Below are 24,588 nucleotides of genomic sequence, written 5' to 3'. Positions count from 1 at the left end.
TAAAGATAGGTAAATACAGAGGAATAAACGGAATAGAGAAATGAGAGATTAATGAGAATAGGAAATTCGAGTTAAGAGAGTAGCAAAAGATGTAAAATAATGAAAGTCAAGATGAACAGTGAGTAGACATAGGCACATGATGCTTCTTATTGGGTTACATTCCAGCCCGGCAGAAGATAGTACTTTGTTATTAAAAAAAAAAAAAAATACTCCTCAATTGTACGTCTGGAATTACATTAAATATGAGTGAATAGAAAATGGTGAAAAGATCTGCCCGCATACAATACACAGTTGTCTGTGTGACAGGACAGCTTGCTGAAATTGGTAGTTTAGCCAAAGTCAAAGCATGATAGTTATCAGAGGTTGTGTGCTCATCTACAGAGAACACTCTGCACTGGTGAGTTATCAGAGATTGTGTGCTCATCTACAGAGAACACTCTGCACTGGTGCTGTGTGCTGGTTTACATCAGAGGTCATACCTCACTATCATTACCACATGGAATTTAACCATGCAGTCACACGTGATACCACCTTCATGGCTATGAAGTGATTGCTGAAAGTGGTTTACTCTTCTTTCTTCTGACTCTGCCTGTATCAGCTCCCTCATGGAACTAAAGGGAACATGTTTATGACTCCTTGATAGCCATATTCATTTTTGTAGCTCACTGATGTAAGTATGAAGGTTGATCCATAAGTAAGGTTCCCTTCATTTTTACAAATATACAACATTGTTTATTCTCATAGAAATTTACATTGTTTGAAAGAAAAAACTTAGTTCTATTTTTCTACCTATTCACCATCTTTCTCTATGCGTTCTTGTAGATTGTGCTCCAATTTCTGTAGCCCTTGTTGAAGAACTCTGCCGCCAACCCATTGGGGAGTGTTTCATCTCTTCTTTGACTTCATCGTCACTCTGGAAGTGTTGGCCACCTAAGTGTTCCTTTAACTTGGGGAACAAGTGACAGTCACTAAGTGTGAGATGTGGACTGTAAGGTGGGTGGGGCATGACAGTCCAACTTAAGTTTTTCAAAGTTCCTGGGTTTGGCAGGAGACATGAGGTCAGGCGTTATCGTGAAGCGGCATTACACCTTTGTCAGTTTTCCTCTTTGGCAGTTCTGGATAGCTCACCTGAGTTTTCGTAGTGTTTCACAATAACTGCCTGAATTGATTGTTGTCCTGGGTTCCATGAAATCAATCACCAGTATCCCCTTATGATCCCAAAACACATTGGCCATGACTTTGCCAGCAGCAGCCATTTGTTTGAACTCTTTGCAATTGGTGACCCTGAGTGATGCCATTGTTTGGAGTTTTCTTTCATTTTGGGAGTGAAATGAAACACCCACATTTCATCTACTGTAACAATGGCATCCAACAATCGTTTCTTATCTTCTTGACCCTTTTCAAGAATCTAGCGAGCTTAGTGAAGGTGTTTCCCTGTGTTCTGTGCTATCGCCATACACGGTATCTATTGAGTGCAACACTTGTTCTTCCCCAATTTTTCTGTCAAAGTTCTTTCAGCTGTCCTTTAAGATCTCCCAGGAATCTGTGCAACAAGTTCATGGATGGTGCTTGTCCTATTTTGAAGCACTTCGCATTGGACCATCTCGATAACTGCCTCCGAAACTGAAGGTCTTCTACTCTGTTCTACATCGTGGGCCTCCTTCTGACCATCACTATACTCCCTGCACCATTTTTGGACATGTTGAATGGACATATGCTTTTCACCATATACTTGTGTCAACTGACGATGAATATTCATGGGTAGAATCCCTTTCATGTGCAAACCAAATTATGAAATGAATCTCACACTTGGCGGAGCCAACAATGGGCACCTCCATTGTGGATGGCCGCTGAGCCAATACTGAGTGGCGCAGTGAAGTGTGGCTATGCGGAATCGAGAGCAAGGGAAAAGCCATGCACAGCGGTGTTGATGGATTTCGCCTAGCACTTTTCCATGCAGCTAGAGGTCTTTGGGAACCTTACCTCTGGATCAACCCTCATAGGACATTGGCAGTAAGTCTACATCTGCATATATAATCCGTAAGCCGCTATATGGTGCATGCGGAGGGTATCTTGTACTGATGCTAATCGTCCATTTTCCTGTTCCACTCACAAATGGGGTGAGGGAAAAATAACTGTCTATATGCTGATTTCTCATATATTGTCTTGGCAGCCCTTGTACGAGTTGTATGTTAGTGGCTGCAGGATTATTCTGCAGTCTGTCACAAATTCGGTTATTGATTGAACCTAATGGTAACAAATCTAACAGCACACCTCTGAAGTGCTTCATTGTCTTTCTTTTTATCTGACCTGGTAGCAGCACTTTGTGTTCCCACATACATTTATTCCAAACCATGTCTATATAAATTTTGTTGTAATAAATGATCATGAAATTCACTGCATGCAAGGAAACGTCTGTTTTCCCATTACTACAGGTTGCAGCTTTACAAGACTGACACTTACAGCACAAGTGTTAACTATGTTTTCACTGGAAGGCCGATAGATGGCAAAGACTTTAATTCAAAGAGTGTAAGTTCCCACAAATATTTGATTTCAACTAAAGCAGTGCCTGATGGAATCCCAAACTCTCAAGAATGGTTTGCGCAAATGTTCTGTACATGGTCTCCTTGATGGGTGAGCTACGTTTTCTTCCTAAGTTTTCATAAAATTTGGACTAAAAGTACTTGGTAAGAAATTATTATTATTATTTCTTTACTTTCTCAGACATTAAGTCTGGTTAAAAATGGAAAGTGACGCGGACCTTGATCAAACGTCACTTCCTTTTAACTGTACGGTATATGTTATATTGCATTTAGGAACTTTCGGGTAATTGAACATGTATCAATAATTACAGATTTCTGTAGTTGTATATATAAGTTTGGATGTAGCTGTATTGCATTGATGTACTGGTGGATATTGTGTGGTATGACTCCTGTCGTTGATAGTATAATTGGTATAATGTCAACTTTATCCTGATGCCACATGTCCTTGACTACCTCAGCCAGTTGGATGTATTTTTCAATTTTTTCTCCTGTTTTCTTTTGTATATTTGTTGTATTGGGTATGGATATTTCGATTAGTTGTGTTAATTTCTTCTTTTTATTGGTGAGTATGATGTCAGGTTTGTTATGTGGTGTTGTTTTATCTGTTATAATGGTTCTGTTCCAGTATAATTTGTATTCATCATTCTCCAGTACATTTTGTGGTGCATACTTGTATGTGGGAACGTGTTGTTTTATAAGTTTATGTTGTAAGGCAAGCTGTTGATGTATTATTTTTGCTACATTGTCATGTCTTCTGGGGTATTCTGTATTTGCTAGTATTGTACATCCGCTTGTGATGTGATCTACTGTTTCTATTTGTTGTTTGCAAAGTCTGCATTTATCTGTTGTGGTATTGGGATCTTTAATAATATGCTTGCTGTAATATCTGGTGTTTATTGTTTGATCCTGTATTGCAATCATAAATCCTTCCGTCTCACTGTATATATTGCCTTTTCTTAGCCATGTGTTGGATGCGTCTTGATCGATGTGTGGCTGTGTTAGGTGATACGGGTGCTTGCCATGTAGTGCCTTCCCCTTCCAATTTACTTTCTTCGTATCTGTTGTTGTTATGTGATCTGAAGGGTTGTAGAAGTGGTTATGAAATTGCAGTGGTGTAGCCGATGTATTTATATGAGTGATTGCTTTGTGTATTTTGCTAGTTTCTGCTCGTTCTAGAAAGAATTTTCTTAAATTGTCTACCTGTCCATAATGTAGGTTTTTTATGTCGATGAATCCCCTTCCTCCTTCCTTTCTGCTTAATGTGAATCTTTCTGTTGCTGAATGTATGTAATGTATTCTGTATTTGTGGCATTGTGAACGTGTAAGTGTATTTAGTGCTTCTAGGTCTGTGTTACTCCATTTCACTACTCCAAATGAGTAGGTCAATATTGGTATAGCATAAGTATTTATAGCTTTTGCCTTGTTTCTTGCTGTCAATTCTGTTTTCAGTATTTTTGTTAGTCTTTGTCTATATTTTTCTTTTAGTTCTTCTTTAATATTTGTATTATCTATTCCTATTTTTTGTCTGTATCCTAGGTATTTATAGGCATCTGTTTTTTCCATCGCTTCTATGGAGTCACTGTGGTTATTCAATATGTAATCTTCTTGTTTAGTGTGTTTTCCCTTGACTATGCTATTTTTCTTACATTTGTCTGTTCCAAAAGCCATATTTATATCATTGCTGAATACTTCTGTTATCTTTAATATTTGGTTGAGTTGTTGATTGGTTGCTGCCAGTAGTTTTAGATCATCCATGTATAGCAAATGTGTGATTTTGTGTGGGTATTGGTTGCTGCCAGTAGTTTTAGATCATCCATGTATAGCAAATGTGTGATTTTGTGTGGGTATGTTCCAGTAATATTATATCCATAATTTGTATTATTTAGCATGTTGGATAGTGGGTTCAGAGCAAGACAGAACCAGAAAGGACTTAATGAGTCTCCTTGATATATTACACGCTTAATCTGTATTGGCTGTGATGTGATATTATCTGAATTTGTTTGGATATTAAGTGTGGTTTTCCAGTTTTTCATTACTATGTTTAGAAACTGTATCAATTTAGGATCTACTTTGTATATTTCCAATATCTGTAGTAACCATGAGTGGGGTATACTATCAAAAGCTTTTTGGTAATCAATGTATGCGTAGTGTAGCGACCTTTGTTTAGTTTTAGCTTGATATGTCACCTCTGCATCTATTATCAGTTGCTCTTTACATCCTCGTGCTCCTTTGCAGCAGCCTTTTTGTTCTTCATTTATAATTTTGTTCTGTGTTGTATGTGTCATTAATTTCTGTGTAATGACTGAAGTTAATATTTTGTAGATTGTTGGTAGGCATGTTATGGGGCAATATTTAGCTGGGTTTGCTGTGTCTGCTTGATCTTTAGATTTCAGATAAGTTATTCCATGTGTAAGTGTATCAGGGAATATGTATGGGTCTGCAATGTAACTGTTAAATAATTTAGTTAGATGTGAATGTGTTGAGGTGAACTTCTTTAGCCAGAAATTTGCTATTTTATCATTTCCAGGGGCTTTCCATTTGTGCGTAGAATTAATTGCTCGGGTGACTTCATGTTGCAAAATTATCACTTCAGGCATTTGTGGTATCATCTTGTAGGAGTCTGTTTCTGCTTGTATCCACCGTGCATGCCTGTTATGTTGTACCGCGTTTGACCATATGTTGCTCCAGAAGTGTTTCATGTCTGTTATGTTTGGTGGATTGTCTATTTTTATGTGTGTGTTATCTATTGTTTGGTAAAATTTCTTTTGGTTTGTGTTGAATGTTTGGTTTTGTTTCCTTCTAAGTCGTTTGGCCAATGCTTGTAATTTCTGCTTCTTTTCATCTAATTGCTCTATTGCTACTTGTTGTGAGATTTTACCTAACCTTTTTCATTTTTTGTCTGATATTTCATTTCTTATAAATTGTGTTAGCTGTCCGATGTCTTTTCTCAGTTTTTCTATTCTGATCCGTAGCCTGTGTTGCCATGCTGGTTTTGTGGGTTTCTTCTGTGTGTTGGTTGGTTCTGATCTCTGCCTAGTGTGTGTATTTAGTGTAGTGAGTGCTCCTACATAAACCAGTAGTTGTAACTCTTCCATAGTTGTGTATTCATTTATTTTGTTGTGTATGATTGTGTTGATAGTTTTTATTGTTGTTTTGACTTGTGGGTTATTTGGTGGTCTATGCAAGAATGGTCTAATGTCTGTATTTGTGTCTTTGTATTCTATATATGTCAACTGAAATTTTTCTTCTATATCTAACATGTGTGTCACTTCATGTTCAATTTGTGCTTGTGCTGGTGGCTGTCTTAAGATTTCGTTTTCCTCTGATTGTTTAATTGATGCGTGTTGTTCTTTGTTTGTTTGCTCTGGGATGTTTGAGTCCATTACTGTATTTTCTTCTTCTTCTAATTGCACATTATTTTGTTCCAGTATTTGTTGTACTTGTTGTTTGATGTTTTCTAATTCTGACTGGGGTATCCTGTTATTTTTTATTACTACACGGATCTGATCAGCTAGTCGTTGTTCTGTTAAAAATTTTAATTCCGGGTATCTGGTAATAAATGTTGTGTATACTTGTGATCTGTATCCAGTTGTGTTGGTTCCTAGGTTTGTTGCTTGGTAATAACAGAACATGAGGTGTCGATTAACTTCATCTGACCATCTCATCCTCTGTCTTTGTTTTCCTTCTAGGGTGGTTGCAGGAAGCATATCCTGCAAAACACCTCTATTTGGATTTAAATCATTTTCCAGTTGGCTAGCAGTGTCATTACCATTGTGGGCGGGCATAGGGTTCAAGCGTCGTCCCCGACCATGACGGCGCTTGTCCGAGGCTTCTTTAGTTCTGTCCTGAACCAAGTAATCACACTAAAAGGGGGGTTAGCCCTATTAGTGGTTTGTTCTTTTCGTCGCCTTTTACGACTGGCAGAACATACCGGAGGTCTATTCTTTTCCCGGGCCTCCACGGGAATTATTATTATTATTATTGCTTTAACTGACTGCAACTCTGCTGTATAAATTTTATAACATAAAGTTACTTTCTTACTTTATATATCACCATTACCGTAATTTTGCTACTAACAGGCACACAAAACTGGACGATTTGTAAACAAAGTTGACTACCCTCGATCTACAGTATGGCACTGTGTAAAATACTTTCCAAAAATGTAGGAATATTGAATCTGCATGTTGCCCTTTGTTTAGGGTTTTCAGGATGTCATGCCAGAAGAGGAAAAGCTGATTTTCACATGAGCATTGCTTTCTTAATCCTTGTTGATTTGTGGACAGAAGCTTTTATCTCTCAAGGAAATTTATTATGTTTGAGCTTAGAATAATAATGTAGCAAATCAACATTAAGGATATTGGTCTGTAAATTTGCAAGTCCAATTATTTACCCTTCTTATATACGAGAGACACCAGCTTGTATTTACAGTCACTTGGGTCTTTTTGTTAGTCAAGAGACTGATGATAAATGCAAACTACATATGGGGCCAATGCTTAGGAGTTCCATCTGGACCTAGATATGGAGACTCATTTGTTTTTAACTCATTTTCATCTGTTTCTCAATATCACATATGCCTATTCTATGTTCTCTGTAGTTTGTGTGGTAGAAGGTATGTCTGTACAATTCCGCATGAACAAATTTTTAAATACGAAATTTAAAACTTTATCTTTCCTTTTACTATCTACAGTTGCCACACTAGACTGGTCTACAAGTGACTGAACGGAAGCCTTTGACCTACTTAGGAATTTTTTTAAGGATCACAAGGTCCTTTGCTAACATGTGATGGTTGTTCTTTTCCATTCTTAAAGTACTTACATGACACTTACTTCTCCAAAGTGTGATTTATAGATGGTTTAAACTTTGCCCATAATTCTTCTGTGAGCATCATGGGAACTAAATAACATCCATGTATTGTCAAAGTATGTTGCTGACAACTGCTTATTTGCTCATTCCAGCATAAAAACTTTGTTTTAAGTACCTGATTCCTTCTGACACTGGTTACCAGCGGACAATCTACAATATTAATCGTACCTGGTAAGAGTCCAAGACTGATAAGCAGTACTCAAGAAATGGATGAACCGGTGATTTTAAGCTATTACCTTACATTTTCTTAGTAGTTTCCAAATGAATCTCATTCTGGCATCTTTCCTACTACTAGTTTTATACAGTTATTCCACTTGAAGTTATTTTGGATACATGTAATAGCTATTTCACAGATATGACTGCTTCTAGTGACTTATCACCAGCCTTGTAGGCAAAATAATGAGCCATTCGGCCTACTTATTTGCAGTACTTTACATTTGTTTATTTTGTGGGTCATTTATCAGTCGCTGCTCCAAGTTAAATTCTCTGCAGGTGTGTTGGGATTTTGCTATAATCTTTTCATTTTGTGACTTCCCTACACAGAACAGCATTACCCATAAACAGCCTCATGGACCTCCCAACCTTATCCATGACATCATTTATATATGAACAGCATTAGTTCTGTAACACTCTCATGGGTATGCTTGAATTCAGTTTCACATCTGCTGATTGCTCCTTATTGAGAATCCCATGGTAGATGTTGTGTCAGCTAATGTGGGAATCAGCACTGACACAAAAAGGAAGGAGAGAAGTTGTGATGGCCTATGGCAGAAATGCAAAGTGATCTTTACTTAACACTTTCAAATTATTGGTACACTTTATTTCTAAAAAGAAAACAAATATAAATTGTTTTCTCATTATGAGGTGGTTTGATCTTCTTCTTGTACCTCCTACATGCAATTACATTTACACTCTATTACTACTCGCAGAACACAGGCTAAGTATCATCATCCTATTACTCAGTACTGGTGCTCTTGAAGTCCCTGACCGAATTGGGCTGACCAGTGATGGGTGGCTGGTTAAATCAGCGTTGACAGGGGACGCTGAGCACTGTCTTCCTGGAGGTGTGGTGCTGCCAGCTCTTTCCACTGATGCAAGGGTCAGCACGTTCATGATGCCATTTTGCGGCACTACGTTGGTTGCTGTGCAGTCGCTGCTTTAGGACTGCCCAGTAGATTCTACAAACAGTTAAAAATCCAGGATGGAGTAATGACAGTATGAAATACAATGGATTGTTGCACACTACATTGAGGCATTGTTGAGCAGCAGACAGGCACATTCAAAGGCAGACTAAGCTATCCTGTGTGCGGGTGCACGTGCGCTCGTGTGTGTGTGTGTTTTCTAAATCTGCAGGATCACTGTGTCCAATAGCTTCATCTACTTTTAAATGCGCCTATCTACCATTCAACGCCTCCTCCATGTGGTGAGTATAAACCTGTCCTATTTCACATAGTAGATTTGGTTTGTTAATTGGAAAAACCTAAAAAAAATGCTTTTGCCAGGCATGGGGAACATTACACATATTGATATGTTTGTGTCTTCCATTTGCACTTTTGCTCACCTTGAACCAGCATGTAGGATCAGAATCTGCCCAACTGGTTTGAGGGAGGATAATGTGGCAGAAGTGTCCAAGAGGTGGGGATATCATGATGGAAGGCTCCTGAAATATGTCTAGAGTCTGGAGTCACTGGTGGTCCATACAAACCATTATGTCAGTTTGTTTGAGTGTGGGTGGAAAGAGGGTGTGACGAGAAGTTTAATTTTATTGCAGGTATGAAACCTTTCAAAATCAGTCCCTATAAATTGGTTACCATTGTCGGTCACCAGTGTGTGAAGTGCACCCTCTATTGCAAAGATGCACTGTATGGCTCCCACCTTGGCCACCTTTGTTGTCTGCTAAAAGCAGGTGACATACTATGTGATGTGAACTCAGCCCCACAGCTATGTCAGCTCTGAGTCCATTGGGAACAGCTGGGATGGAGTTGGTTGGTGTGCCTGGAAAAAATCAAACTTTCAAATCACCCATTTGTCATCATCATCATCCATGCAATGTAGTGATGTGCCAGTTGCAGCATCCTCGAAATCTCCCAGTGGGACTGAAACAGGAGTTGGTGCACCCGATGTTGCAAGGAAGACAGCACCAACACCTGTCACCATTCATCCTCTTCTGTAAGGAACACCCTTTTTTACAGAACATGAAGTTGCTGTTGCCAATGGAAAAAAAGAGGGGGGGGGGGGGCAGGTGGTTCTGCATATGAGAGCTTGGATCGCCAACCTGGCCAGATGTATTGTAGGACTCATTAAAGCAGCAGGTTCTTCATAGATGGTGTCACGGTGTTCTGGAAATTGAAAAGGAAATTGTGTAATAATTTCAGCAGTTGGCTGTCTAACTGTAAACAATCTCCTGGTGGTCAAATTCAGAGTCTGGATATTGGCAGTGCTCATGCAGAAGATACTCCACACTGGATTCACAATAACACTTGAGCACTGTCTTGCTAAAATGTAGTGTTAGGGACGCATGTTTAAGATTTTCCCAGGTATCTATCATGATTGATAGCCAGAGATGTTAACAGGTAAAAGAACAATTAGATGCATCAAGGTTTCAGAGCTCAGGACAAATGTACTACTATTTTATTCTTTGTCTTCTGTAAGAGCAATTAATGATGTGACCATATGCCAGAAAAATATCTCAGTTTGCCCATTTCAATCTTTGGGGCTTGTACAACACTTTACAGTGCAGCAACTATTTTTTTTAATCTCCTAATGATACATCTTGATCCAAGAGACAGAGCACATAAATGTCTCTGCTCTCTGTTCTTTGATCATCCTGTTTCCATTTCAGTTGTTGACTCTGAGGCATGTACTACAATTAACAGTGCAGCAACAAGCTTCTTTAATCTCATAATCCCATGAACCATGGACCTTGCCGTTGGTGGGGAGGCTTGCGTGCCTCAACGATACAGATAGCCGTACCGTGGGTGCAGCCACAACGGAGGGGTATCTGTTGATAGGCCAGACAAACGTGTGGTTCCTGAAGAGGGGCAGCAGCCTTTTCAGTAGTTGCAGGGGCAACAGTCTGGATGATTGACTGATCTGGCCTTATAACACTAACCAAAATGGCCTTGCTGTTCTGGTACTGCGAATGGCTGAAAGCAAGGGGAAACTACAGCCGTAATTTTTCCTGAGGGCATGCAGCTTTACTGTATGATTAAATGATGATGGCGTCCTCTTGGGTAAAATATTCTGGAGGTAAAATAGTCCCCCATTCGGATCTCCGGGCGCGGTCTACTCAAGAGGACGTCGTTATCAGGAGAAAGAATACTGGCGTTCTAAGGATCGGAGCGTGGAATGTCAGATCCCTTAATCGGGCAGGTAGGTTAGAAAATTTAAAAAGGGAAATGGATAGGTTAAAGTTAGATATAGTGGGAATTAGTGAAGTTCGGTGGCAGGAGGAACAAGACTTTTGGTCAGGTGAATACAGGGTTATAAATACAAAATCAAATAGGGGTAATGCAGGAGTAGGTTTAATAATGAATAAAAAATAGGAGTACGGGTAAGCTACTACAAACAGCATAGTGAACGCATTATTGTGGCCAAGATAGACACAAAGCCCACGTCTACTACAGTAGTACAACTTTATATGACAACTAGCTCTACAGATGACGAAGAAATTGATGAAATGTATGAGGAGATAAAAGAAATTATTCAGGAAGTGAAGGGAGACGAAAATTTAATAGTCATGGGTGACTGGAATTTGAGAGTAGGAAAAGGGAGAGAAGGAAACATAATAGGTGAATATGGATTGGGGCTAAGAAATGAAAGAGGAAGCTGCCTGGTAGAATTTTGCGCAGAGCGTAACTTAATCATAGCTAACACTTGGTTCAAGAATCATGAAAGAAGGTTGTATGCATGGAAGAACCCTGGAGATACTAGAAGGTATCAGATAGATTATATAATGGTTAGACAGAGATATAGGAACCAGGTTTTAAATTGTAAGACATTTCCAGGGGCAGATGTGGACTCTGACCACAATCTATTGGTTATGAACTGTAGATTAAAACTGAAGAAATTGCAAAAAGGTGGGAATTTAAGGAGATGGGACCTGGATAAACTGACTAAACCAGAGGTTGTACAGAGTTTCAGGGAGAGCATAAGGGACCAATTGACAGGAATGAGGGAAAGAAATACAGTAGAAGAAGAATGGGTAGCTTTGAGGGATGAAATAGTAAAGGCAGCAGAGGATCAAATAGGTAAAAAGAGGCCTAGTAGAAACCCTTGGGTAACAGAAGAAATATTGAATTTAATTGATGACAGGAGAAAATATAAAAATGCAGTAAATGAAGCAGGCAAAAAGGAATACAAACGTCTCAAAAATGATATCGACAGGAAGTGCAAAATGGCTAAGCAGGGATGGCTAGAGGACAAATGTAAGGATGTAGAGGCTTATCTCACTAGGGGTAAGATAGATACTGCCTACAGGAAAATTAAAGAGACCTTTGGAGAAAGGAGAACCACTTGCATGAATATCAAGAGCTTTGATGGAAACCCAGTTCTAAGCAAAGAAGGGAAAGCAGAAAGGTGGAAGGGGTATATAGAGGGTCTATACAAGGGCGATGTACTTGAGGACAATATTATGGAAATGGAAGAGGATGTAGATGAAGATGAAATGGGAGATACGATACTGCGTGAAGAGTTTGACAGAGCACTGAAAGACCTGAGTCAAAACAAGGCCCCTGGAGTAGACAACATTCCATTAGAACTACTGACAGCCTTGGGAGAGCCAGTCATGACAAAACTCTACCATCTGGTGAGCAAGATGTATGAGACAGGCAAAATACCCTCAGACTTCAAGAAGAATATAATAATTCCAATTCCAAAGAAAGCAGGTGTTGACAGATGTGAAAATTACCGAAATATCAGTTTAATAAGTCACAGCTGGAAAATACTAACGCGAATTCTTTACAGACGAATGGAAAAACTAGTAGAAGCTGACCTCGGGGAGGATCAGTTTGGATTCCGTAGAAATGTTGGAACACGTGAGGCAATACTGACCCTACGACTTATCTTAGAAGAAAGATTAAGGAAAGGTAAACCTACATTTCTAGCATTTGTAGACTTAGAGAAAGCTTTTGACAATGTTGATTGGAATACTCTCTTTCAAATTCTGAAGGTGGCAGGGGTAAAATACAGGGAGCGAAAGGCTATTTACAATTTGTACAGAAAGCATATGGCAGTTATAAGAGTCGAGGGACATGAAAGGGAAGCAGTGGTTGGGAAGGGAGTGAGACATGGTTGTAGTCTCTCCCCGATGTTATTCAATCTGTATATTGAGCAAGCAATAAAGGAAACAAAAGAAAAGTTCGGAGTAGGTATTAAAATCCATGGAGAAGAAATAAAAACTTTGAGGTTCGCCGATGACATTGTAATTCTGTCAGAGGATTTGGAAGAGCAGCTGAACGGAATGGACAGTGTCTTGAAAGGAGGGTATAAGATGAACATCAACAAAAGCAAAATGAGGTTAATGGAATGTAGTCGAATTAAGTTGGGTGATGCGGAGGGAATTAGATTAGGAAATGAGACACTTAAAGTAGTGAAGGAGTTTTGCTATTTGGGGAGCAAAATAACTGATGATGGTGGAAGTAGAGAGGATATAAAATGTAGACTGGCAATGGCAAGGAAAGCGTTTCTGAAGAAGAAAAATTTGTTAACATCGAGTATAGATTTAAGTGTCAGGAAGTCGTTTCTGAAAGTATTTGTATGGAGTGTAGCCATGTATGGAAGTGAAACATGGACGATAAATAGTTTAGACAAGAACAGAATAGAAGCTTTCAAAATGTGGTGCTACAGAAGAATGTTGAAGATTAGATGGGTAGATCACATAACTAATGAGGATGTATTGAATAGAATTGGGGAGAAGAGGATCTTGTGGCACAACTTGACTAGAAGAAGAGATCAGTTGGTAGGACATGTTCTGAGACATCGTGGGATCACCAATTTAGTATTGGAGGGCAGCGTGGAGGTTAAAAATCATAGAGGGAGATCAAGGGATGAGTACACTAAGGAGATTGATAAGGATGTAGGCTGCAGTAGGTACTGGGAGATGAAGAAGCTAGCACAGGATGGAGTAGAATGGAGAGCTGCATCAAACCAGTCTCAGGACTGAAGACCACAACAACAACAACAACAACAACAACAACAATACATTTGGATCCAAGAGACAGAGCACATAAATGTCTGTGCTCTATGTTATTTGATAATTCATCATGTTCCTTCAGGAAAGCAACTTTCAAACTATTGGCTAAGCGTAATTTTGGAGGGTATGCAGTTATTTAATTTTCTCTGTGACTAGAATGTTTATGAATGTGAGTGATGGGTTCTACAGTGTTGAATGAAATATGCCCTCATTCAAAAGAATGTTTATTTCCACAGTATGTTTTTCACACCTTGTGGGTTCATCTTCAGGTACTTTTTTTTCCCAAGTTTTACGTAATTTGAAAGTAAACTTACTGTGAATATTTATAGTGATGCCTTTGCACATTTTGATCACACAATATTTGCAATTACAACAGAGAATAGACTATCCAAAATAACAGTGTCAAGGGCTGTTCAGACAAAAGATTTTTTTTTACTGATGATTTATAAAAATATATTGCACCAGTTTACACAGAAATAAGAAACAATGAACAACTGAGTTATACTCATAATTGTACTTTTATACTTCATATCATACATCTTACAAATGACACAGAGAAATTTACTATATAGGCTAGTTTCAAAGCTGAGACTCACTTTTTTGTGCTAAATCTCATAAATGTTTTAAGAGAGCACTTGAACAGCATCATATTCGTGTTCTTGTTCTTCTAACCACTTCATAGCTGTCTCAAGACAGTGGAAAAGCTTTCTTCCTTTTTCAGTATGGTCATTGTCCCTATAATTTTCCTCGTCATCACAAGGATCTTGGTAGTCAGTGACTATTTTGAATAGCACAGGTAAATGATCTGCTCCACACAAAGGTTCAGCCTTCAACACAGAGCAGCAACATTGACAATTGTCCATACTGACCAGCCCAGAGCCAGGAGAATATCTAAATGGTGCACACACAAGTTTGAATTAGCTGATTGAAACACTTTTGATTGAGCAATAGTCCAGTAAGAACTGTTGTACTGTATATCATATAGGTTTTTTTTCTTTCTTCCTCCTCCTCCTCCTCCTCCTCCTTCTTCTTCTTCTTCTTTGATATTTAATGGAAACATGTCACAGTTACATATCTGTGATATGTTTTCTTCAAGTGTAAAAAAATGGATTTTGTTCGGCTCTGTAGGATGCAGTTACTGAATAGAAGAAATTGTTTATTAGTGGAATTGCCTTATTAACTGTGGCATAATTTTTTCTGCTGTTTCTTGTCTCAGACACACCAAATGTGGTAGGTTGTTCTCTTCTTTAGTGCTTTCCATTTCCATGCTGGTCAACTTGGTGGAGAGTCAGGACTGGGAACGAATGTTTCTAACTATGTTTGACAAAACCGAAAATCATTCTGCCATGTGCAACGTGGAGTTCCAGTGTAGCTCCATATCCATCACTATTTTCAACATTTGCTTTTAAGAATTCCTATCTTAAATGATCACTGGTGTTTACTTTCTTTATTAAATGTCACATAAATTTGATACTAGAAATACATAACGAATCTTCATTTTTTTAAGTTCATGTGATAGAGGTGTATGGTTAACAGTGATTGCTTATATCCCAAATCCAGTTATAATATATACCAGATGTAACTATGAAACCACAATGTATTGTGGAAAGGTAACAGTACTGTCAGAAAATGGGCAGTATAGTATTGATCTATGAATATTAATATTCAGTATATCAATATATCATCTCCATCTATAATCATGCAATAAATAATTGTAATGTAAAGAAACTTCTCATGTGTCAGTCTGTGCTTAGTTCATCCCTAAGCACATTCCAATCTTGTATGCATGTTGTACCACCAATGGTGATTTTAATTTTCCCTAATAGATTTCAGCTTTCAATTACAAAAACTTGCTCCAAAAAGGGAAGAGAGAGAGAGAGAGAGAGAGAGAGAGAGAGAGAGAGAGAGAGAGAGAGAGAGAGAGAGAGTGGTGCTGTAGAAAATTAAAATATATGTTTTTGGAAGATATTGTATCTTATATCCTCAGGATCTGAAACCTGCAAATTTACTCATCAGCCGTGAGGGTGTTTTAAAGATTGCTGATTTGGGACTCGCTCGCCTTTTCGGCAATGAAGCAATACAGCGACCATACTCACACCAGGTGGCAACCCGTTGGTACCGAGCACCAGAGCTGTTGTATGGAGCACGTTATTACACTGAAAGTGTTGACCTGTGGTCTGTTGGCTGTATCCTTGGTGAACTTCTCAACAATTCACCTGACTTCCGTGTAAGTTTCTGTTATTTAATTTAAGCTGACAAATTATGTAAATTTAAAAACCTATATTATAAAGATTTCCCTGATTTTATTTTTCATTCTGTCATCTCACTTATGTAAGTTTTTTCCCTTGAAAGTTCGAACTCCCCGGCACAGTCTTCAGACTTTCAATCTTTACAGGGTTTTTGGTGTGTCGACTTCTTTGAATGAAACATCGCATTTTGTTAAGTACCACTACTCTCTTCTGCAACAAATTCCATGTATAGAAATAAGATAAGATGTACTCCTCCATTATGTAATTTGACACATTATGCATAAATATTGCAATTCAAATGAGAAATACAATTTAGAAACCTGTATTATAAAAATTTCTCTGATCTTTCTTTTTTTCATTTCGTTTCATATGGTTCTCGTATTTATTTCATATGGCTCTTGTATTTTAAATATTTTTTAAGTTATGGTACACACACTGCACCTTTTAGTTCACCTGTTGTGAGGTGTCTCATTATTGAATAGCTCTGATAGTTCACATTTTACTATTTTTCTCAGTGGCACATATGACTTGCATGAACAGAAAAACTCTTTAAGCGTTTTTGACTTTTTAAGGTGTAGCATCTAAAAAAACTAGTAAGTTTCAAGAGTTTAGCAAGTAGGTACTATTAAGGAAACCCTGGAACTTGTCTTAGAATGAATTATTAGATTTTATAAGTGCAAGAACCACCTCCCCCCACCCCTCAAAAAAAAAAAACCAACTCTCTCTCTCTCTCTCTCTCTCTCTCTCTCTCTCTCTCTCTCTCACACACACACACACACACACACACACACACACACACACTGATCAGCCAGAACATTACGACCATGTTATCTAATAGCTGATATGTTCAGATTTGGTATGGATAACAATAGCGGCGCATCGTGGCATGGAAGTAGTGAGGCCTTGGTTGGTTGGTAGGTCATTAGAGGGAGCTGGCGCCACATCTGCAAACACAAGTCACATAATAACTGTAAATTCTGGGCAGGGGGGCAATGAGCTCTGATGCCATGTTCAATCACATCCTAGATAGCTTTGATTGGGTTAAGACTGGGAAGTTTGGGGGTCAGCACATCAATTGGAACTCATCACTGTGTTCCTCGAACCACTCCATAACATGTCGTGAAAGGGTGTACATCGTCTGCAACCAGTGTACGATACTCCTAGCCTGTCATGATGCCTTGAATGAGCTCCACTGGACCCATGGATGCCCATGTGAATGTTCCCCAAAGCATAACGGAGCCACCGTCGGCTTTTCTCTGTCTTGCAGTAGAGATATTAACGTGGTGTTCCCCTGGAAGATGACAGATTTGTGCCCTCCCGTTGGCATAATGAAGAAGGTATCAGGATTCATCAGACCATGCAACACTCTGCCACTGCATCAATGTCCAATGCTAATGGTCATGTGCCCATGTGAGTTGTAGTTGCCAATGTCATGGTGTTAATGTCGGCATGTGTGTGTGTGTGTGTGTGTGTGTGTGTGTGTGTGTGTGTGTGTGTGTGTTGCTGGCTGCGGAAGCCCTTTGTAAGGAGTGTTTGGTGCTCTGTGTGTTCAGACACACCTGTACTCAGCCCAACATTTAAGTCTGATGTTAGTTCTGCCAAAGTTCACTGTCTGTCATATGTTACCAGTCTACCCAGCCTACGACATCTGACATGTCTTCCAGAGTTAAATATGAAACAGTGTAAAGAAAAGAATGTATAATGTGGAGAAGGTTTGGAAGATAGCAAAAGTCACGTAGTTAAAAGTAAGCCTCTAGGTACATCATGTCAAATTAGATGCAAATGCTGACATTGGAAATCCTGTTGCAAATTGTATTGTCTGACAGATTGATATTTGAATTTAATTTGGCACTAGAAGTTAAATAACAATAACTACTACTACTACTACTACTACTACTACTACTATTACTATTACTTACTACTACTATTACTTCTTTTTCAGGGAGAGACAGACATAGAACAGCTTGCCATTGTCATCCACACACTGGGGACACCAAATGAAGAAGTGTGGCCTGGGGTTTCAACATTGCCTGATTACAATAAGGTTTCATTTAAAGAATGTCGAGGTATACCTTTGGAACAAGTTTTCCTTGAAGTTTCTCCAGAGGGTGTTGACTTGCTTAAAAAATTATTGCTGTATGATGCTTCTAAAAGAATTTCAGCAGAAAAGGTATAAAATTATCTAATTATTAATTTTTAATGTTGCTTTAATTGCATGCAGTGAATTCTGCTTAATGATGAATAAATTTTACAGGCTCTAGTACATCAGTATTTTTTCACAAGACCTTTGCCATGTCCAATGAGTGAAATGCCAAAACCAACAGATGAACATAGACAGAAGATTTCCAGCAAGGAGTATGATGTTGACAGAGATGTGAGAACGTTTTTTGATGATCTCAGAGATATACTCCAACAAAAATAAGGTCCAACTCCAAGCTTTATGACTCAGTTTGGCCTTGATCCCCTCCTGGAAAGGGTATATTCATGCAGAAATATCTCCCAATGTTCATTAAGAGAATAGCATTTGCTGATCAATTTAGAGAAGTAGATAAAATTCATTATTTTACACAGAAAAAAGTTCCAGAAAAATTTCAGTGATACTTGCTTTCAGACAAAATCATGGAGCTAATTGTGGAAACTGGTTAAGTGCATGAATACAGAACTTTGAGGTACCATACAGTGTGGTAACTACAGTGTGTTGTCTTTATTTGGTATGTACAGTGTACAAGAATTCAGTTACAAGAAAGGTGCAAATATAAATATTGGCTAATATGTAAAAACTGTTATTTACATAATTTTGTTATGATCTAAAGAAATATATTTAAGGCTGCAAAATAAGCAAAAAACAAAAAACATAGATTATTTAGTATAGTTGTTAGCATCATTTTCAACAGAAAGTTGGAATCTTGCATGCTACTGTACTGTAAATGTTAAATGTGTAATTTTAATTCTGCAAGCAATAAAATGAGCAAATACTCTGTCTGTCAGTATAATCTATGCAGGTCTAGAACCAGTTGTATTTTTATGGTGATACAATTATTGGCAAATTCCTTTTGATCGAGAAACTTGTATCTCACAACCAACATGCATATATGACATATTATGCTGAATTCAGATGCAGCAGTTATAACACCTGCATACATAGGTGCAATCTTCTTGAGGAATTAGATTGGAATAAGTGGGAGAAGTAAGCATGTATATTGAAATACATTGTGGAAGGTAGGCTGATCACTATGAATTTTAAGGAGAAAGCCAGCCTTACCGTTTGTCACCATGGGCTTCTTATATTCATTTCGAATGAAATGTTGTAGATATCACGTCTTTGTTGGAGAATGAGGATGTGTCATCACCAGATAGTGAGATGGAGGATTGAATGCCATGACTTTAAATAGAAATTGAAATTAATCACTAGAAAGAAAACTGTTAAAATTATCTGGAGCAGAGAGCCATTGTTGATGGTGGATACATCTTTGTTAGTGGCCAAATTAACTTATAGAAGATTGCTATAAAATTTAGAAATACCATCATCTATTTTGCAGGGCCAGTATCTGTTGTTTACGTGCAAAACAGAATCCAGATTGGAGGCTGTGGCCAGATCATTTAAGGGTCCAAGCTTGCATTCAAGTTTGTAAAATGCTTCATGATGATCGGCAATTAATCTCAAGGAGCTGTAGCAAATTTGAAATGAATAAATGGCAGAATACTAATGGTATTTGACCATTGTGCCTCCACACCACAATCCATTAAGTCCGTATTGGTCGTTGACTGTAACAATAAAGCATTAAAACATTTCATGTACCATATATCTATGTGGAGAACTGTTAAAATGAAAACTCACGAGACCTAACTAATTTACATTAATTTAATTGCAAATGGTTCTAAAGCTAATGCATGACACTTACATCACATTTGTGTACACAAAAGAAAGAGTAATTTAACACATGCAGGGAAGACAACTGCAGTGCATCCTATCAGTATAAAGGTTAACAGACGAGAGAGAGAGAGATCCGAGCAGGGACATTCATCATTTACTTTCTAAAGAAAAAAAAATTACAATCAATTGCAGTCAGACTCAGACTGACTGCTGCTATATTTTTGAAATATTACTGTACAAGGTCTGTTAGAGCATCTGCTGTCGACAGAAGTACAGTTAGTCGCTGGGCATGGAGGGTGAGGTAATCAGTAGGTAGTTCGTCAGAGCTCCACGATTTGCAGTGGTCGGAGAGACCATCCATGGCTGTCACACGTGACATGTTGCAGCAAGCCGATGTCATTCCTGGGGAGAGATGCATTAGGACTCAAGAAGACATTTTGAGGTCGATGAGGAGGTGATTCATGCGGTGAAGCACAGGCTGTGCCACCAAAACAGAGCATACACCAACAGGGCATACATGCCCTTGTTTCGCACTTGAAGGAGGTTATGTGGAAAAATAGGATGAGTAGATGAAACACCATTTTACATTTGTGTGATTCTCATTATGTTCAATAAAGAATTATTGAAGAAAACAAATGTGGTGCATTACTTTCTGGACAACCCTCATAATTTTTGGAAACAAAAAAATGTCTGAGCATTTTTATATAAAAATGGAAACTCCAATTGGAATATCAACAATATAATGAAAAGATAAATTGCTACTTACCATAAAGATGACACGTTAAGTTGCAGACAGACACAACAAAAACACAGAAATCAGCTTTGGCCAAAGCCTTCATCAGAAAAGGAAACCCACACACATTCATTTGCACAGACAAGCACACTTCACACACACATGACCGCCAACTCTGGCAGCTCAGACTGGTCTGTTAAAATCAAATATTTTTTGCACGTTGTATTTTGATTTTAGATTGTAACAAGTGCTAAGATGCTTCAAAACCATGCAAGAATTGTTTATGTGGAAATTGACCATGGACTAAATTGGCCATAACATTCAATACAGGTGTCAGATGATAATGTTGTGATTTAATAATACAATGTGGCTACGACCCAACCAGAGTGAAAATATTCAGTACTATGAAGTAACTGTCCATGGAATTCATGTTCATATAGGAAGTGTAGATTTTCATTCTTTAGAAAGGTCATATCAAGCAAAATAGTGTCCCATAGTCCTTCAAAGTGACATCAGTTATACAGACTGGTAGTAAGTCATGTATATCAAATGACCCATTCTTGAAACCAGGAATAACCCTCACCATTTTCCAAAATCTTGGAAAATTTTGTTGCTCCAACAGTTATGATAGGCTGCCACCAGAAAGAGAGCAAGTTCTGTCACATAATGTACATACAAGCATAGAGGAGTCTTATCTAGTCACCATTTCTGTTTTTTTGTTATTTACCCGTTTCTTGATCAGTTATTTCAGTGTCTGTTTCAGTGTTTGTGTGATAACTGAAGGGAGGAACTGCAGTAGAGCCCTCTCCAAGTATAACGAAAACCACTGAGGAGTTTCTGTCAGATTGATAGACATAGTTTTTACTTTTGAATTTATTACACTTTCCTTGCATAACTTGCCTTACACTTATTTTGGCTTTGTTCAGGTTTTGTTTATCTACAAGTCTTGAGGTATATCTAAACATGTGACGTACCTATTGAGCCACAGTACTACTTCCCCATCTCTCACTGTGTTGCTTAATTCCCACTTGCCTACATTGTTCTTGAATATTGTGTATAGCTACTCACATATATGAATGTTTGATATTGACTGCTCAGCTAAAATATGAAATGTGTTTCGCTGAAGTTTAGTTTAGATATTTGCATGTTTCATGGTTCATAATTGTGACTTCTCACTCTAATGTGGATTGTGAACATTTTTAAAATTATAGTACACTGTCCCAGTAAAAATGTGTTGAGCATTTACATTATTCTCTTTAAACTACTATTTCTCCCCTCTTTTTATGTGCAATGATTTATACTTACTGTCTGTCTCTCTCTCTCTCTCTTTCTCTCTCTCTCTCTCTCATAATGAGGTGGTATTCAAAATTTCCCAAAATATATGAAATAAGATCATTACATCTTACTAAAATAATAAATGAAAAGCACCAGTTGCCTTTTGTTCTACAATATTATTTTTATTGCTAACCGGTTTTCAGCTTACAAGGCCATCTTCAGACATTTACTGAGCATTATCACCAAAGAAAGTAAATGTTAGCAGACAACATTCGAAGAGAAGTAACACATCTAGAGTGAAGTAGAAACACACAGTGAGTAACATCTTTGCAATGAAATAGTAAAAACTGAACAGTACATAAATAACAATGGAGTTGACAGGAAAACCTTTAGCACAAAATAGGAATAGCATACCTACATAACAGTTTCTATTAATAAACAAAACTAATGAAATAAGATAAAATTAGTACTAGACAAGGCTGCATCAAGAGGTATGAAACATGGAGAGTGATACACAACCAATTAAAAAAGAAGAGACAGTTGTTCTTTTTTAATTGGTTGTGTATCACTCTCCATGTTTCATACCTCTTGATGCAGCCTTGTTTAGTACTAATTTTATCTTATTTCATTAGTTTTGTTTATTAATAGAAACTGTTATGTAGGTATGCTATTCCTATTTTGTGCTAAAGGTTTTCCTGTCAACTCCATTGTTATTTATGTACTGTTCAGTTTTTACTATTTCATTGCAAAGATGTTACTCACTGTGTGTTTCTACTTCACTCTAGATGTGTTACTTCTCTTCGAATGTTGTCTGCTAACATTTAACTTCTTTGGTGATAATACTCAGTAAATGTCCGAAGATGGCCTTGTAAGCCGAAAACCGGTTAGCAATAAAAATAATATTGTAGAACAAAAGCCAACTGGTGCTTTTCATTTATTATTATAATGTTGTTCTACCAAGAACCGACGGAAGATTCTGTTAATATCTTACCAAAATCTTATTCTTTGCTAGAACCTTCACATTAGCCCCGTTGGGAGACACTGAATAAGGCGGCACAGTGGTCAGCGCACTGGACTCGCATTCGGGTGGATGATAGTTCAAACTGATCCAGCCATCCAGATTTAGATTTTCCGTGATTTCCCTACATCGCTTGAGGCAAATGTCAGGATGATTCCTGTGATAGGGCATGGCCGATATGCTTCCCCATCCTTCACAAAATCTGAGCTTGTGCTCCATCTCTAATGACCTCGATGTTGAAGGGACGTTAAATCCAATCTTCCTTCCTTCATTTTGAGTGAATACACAGAGCCCAATGTTTCTACCACTTTGGGAAAGGCAGGGTGTGTGTCTTTGTTAGGTTCCCTATCTGCCATACTCACCAGACTTAATTCTTTGGGCTTCTTTCTCTTTCCTGTGACAAAAATCAAGCTTAAGGAGCGAAGATTTGACACTGTAGGGCGATTCAAGTAGATATGCCCACTAAGGCTGAGTGATGGATTCTGTAAGTCATTTCTCCCTTTTAGTATTATATTTGTGAATGATACTGTTGCTTCCAGACTGTGATTGATTGTTGACAGCAAACTTCATGAAAATAGTGTATTATGAGGCTGTTATCAGTGTGTCCAACTGTTTAAAGAGCTGTCTACAAGAGGCTACAGATAGGACACTATGTGTTATTGTTATTCTTATTGCACACTTCTGCGCAACAAACAATTACGGTTTACCCCAGAACATGATGCCATAAGATATTAGTGAATGAAAATACATTTTCATCTCCAAACTCTGATATTACCTGTAATGCAAAATTTGCAGAGTCAAAATTGTAATATGTGGCTTCCAGTTTAATATCTTATCAGTATAAACAATTAAAAAATTAGAATATTCTGTTTCATTTTCTGATTTAATTCCTCGTGTTATTTCTAATGGCATGGTCAGGCCTTGTGCCGTTCTGTATTGCACATATTGTGTTTTATCTAAATTCGATGACAGCCTATTTGCAGCGAACCAGTTATTAATTTTCAAGAAAATATTATTTACTTTTTCAAGTGTTGAAGTTACTCCATTAGCTTTCTTATACTCGTAATACTCACATCTGCATCTTGGATATATAGGGGAAGATCATTTATATATAACAAGGACAAGAGCAGACCCAATATTGATTCCTGTAGTGATTATTCCGTATTTTCAAAATGCTGTATCACTGAGCACACACCCTAAGTTTCCTGTTGTGACACTCTGCATCCTTTTAGTTAGATAGAATGAAAACCAGTTACCAGCAAAATCTAGAATACAGATACTTTAGTATTTGAGCTTCTGTAGTAAAATACTGTGAACTGCACAAAAAATATTTGACAAGTCACAGAAGATACCACCTGGCAATATTTTGTCATTCAAATTTTGTATGAGAGTGTGCTGAAAAGTAATGCCTCTAAATTTCCAGAATGAGATTTTCACTCTGCAGCGGAGTGTGCGTTGATATGAAACTTCCTGGCAAATTAAAACTGTGTGCCCGACCGAGACTCGAACCCGGGACCTTTGCCTTTCGCGGGCAAGTGCTCTACCATCTGAGCTACCGAAGCACGACTCACGCCTGGTACTCACAGCTTTACTTCTGCCAGTATACTGGCAGAAGTAAAGCTGTGAGTACCAGTATACTGGCAGAAGTAAAGCTGTGAGTACCGGGCGTGAGTCGTGCTTCGGTAGCTCAGATGGTAGAGCACTTGCCCGCGAAAGGCAAAAGTCCCGAGTTCGAGTCTCGGTCGGGCACACAGTTTTAATCTGCCTCTAAATTTGTTATGTGTAAACTCTTAAAGCTTTTTAAATGAAACAAATGCTATTACAGAGCTCCAAATTATAG

General features: G+C 38.1%; 1 protein-coding gene across 1 annotated transcript in view; it reads left to right on the top strand.

Annotated features, from left to right (window-relative positions):
• The window catches only part of LOC126258889 (cyclin-dependent kinase 20-like), a 43,690-nt gene extending 24,280 nt beyond the window's left edge, over positions 1-19,410 (top strand). Inside the window, exons 3-5 of the mRNA XM_049955678.1 lie at positions 15,587-15,826; positions 17,791-18,018; positions 18,103-19,410. Of these exons, the coding sequence (XP_049811635.1) occupies positions 15,587-15,826; positions 17,791-18,018; positions 18,103-18,270 (636 nt within the window). The 3' untranslated portion in view covers positions 18,271-19,410. The remainder of the gene's footprint in view (positions 1-15,586; positions 15,827-17,790; positions 18,019-18,102) is intronic.
• The last annotated feature ends 5,178 nt before the right edge of the window (positions 19,411-24,588 follow it).

This window comes from Schistocerca nitens, chromosome 1 (assembly GCF_023898315.1).
Source record: "Schistocerca nitens isolate TAMUIC-IGC-003100 chromosome 1, iqSchNite1.1, whole genome shotgun sequence".
Taxonomy (NCBI): Eukaryota; Metazoa; Arthropoda; class Insecta; order Orthoptera; family Acrididae; genus Schistocerca; species Schistocerca nitens.
Note: the sequence above shows the minus strand (reverse complement) of the source record. Positions and strands in the feature narration are given on the sequence as shown.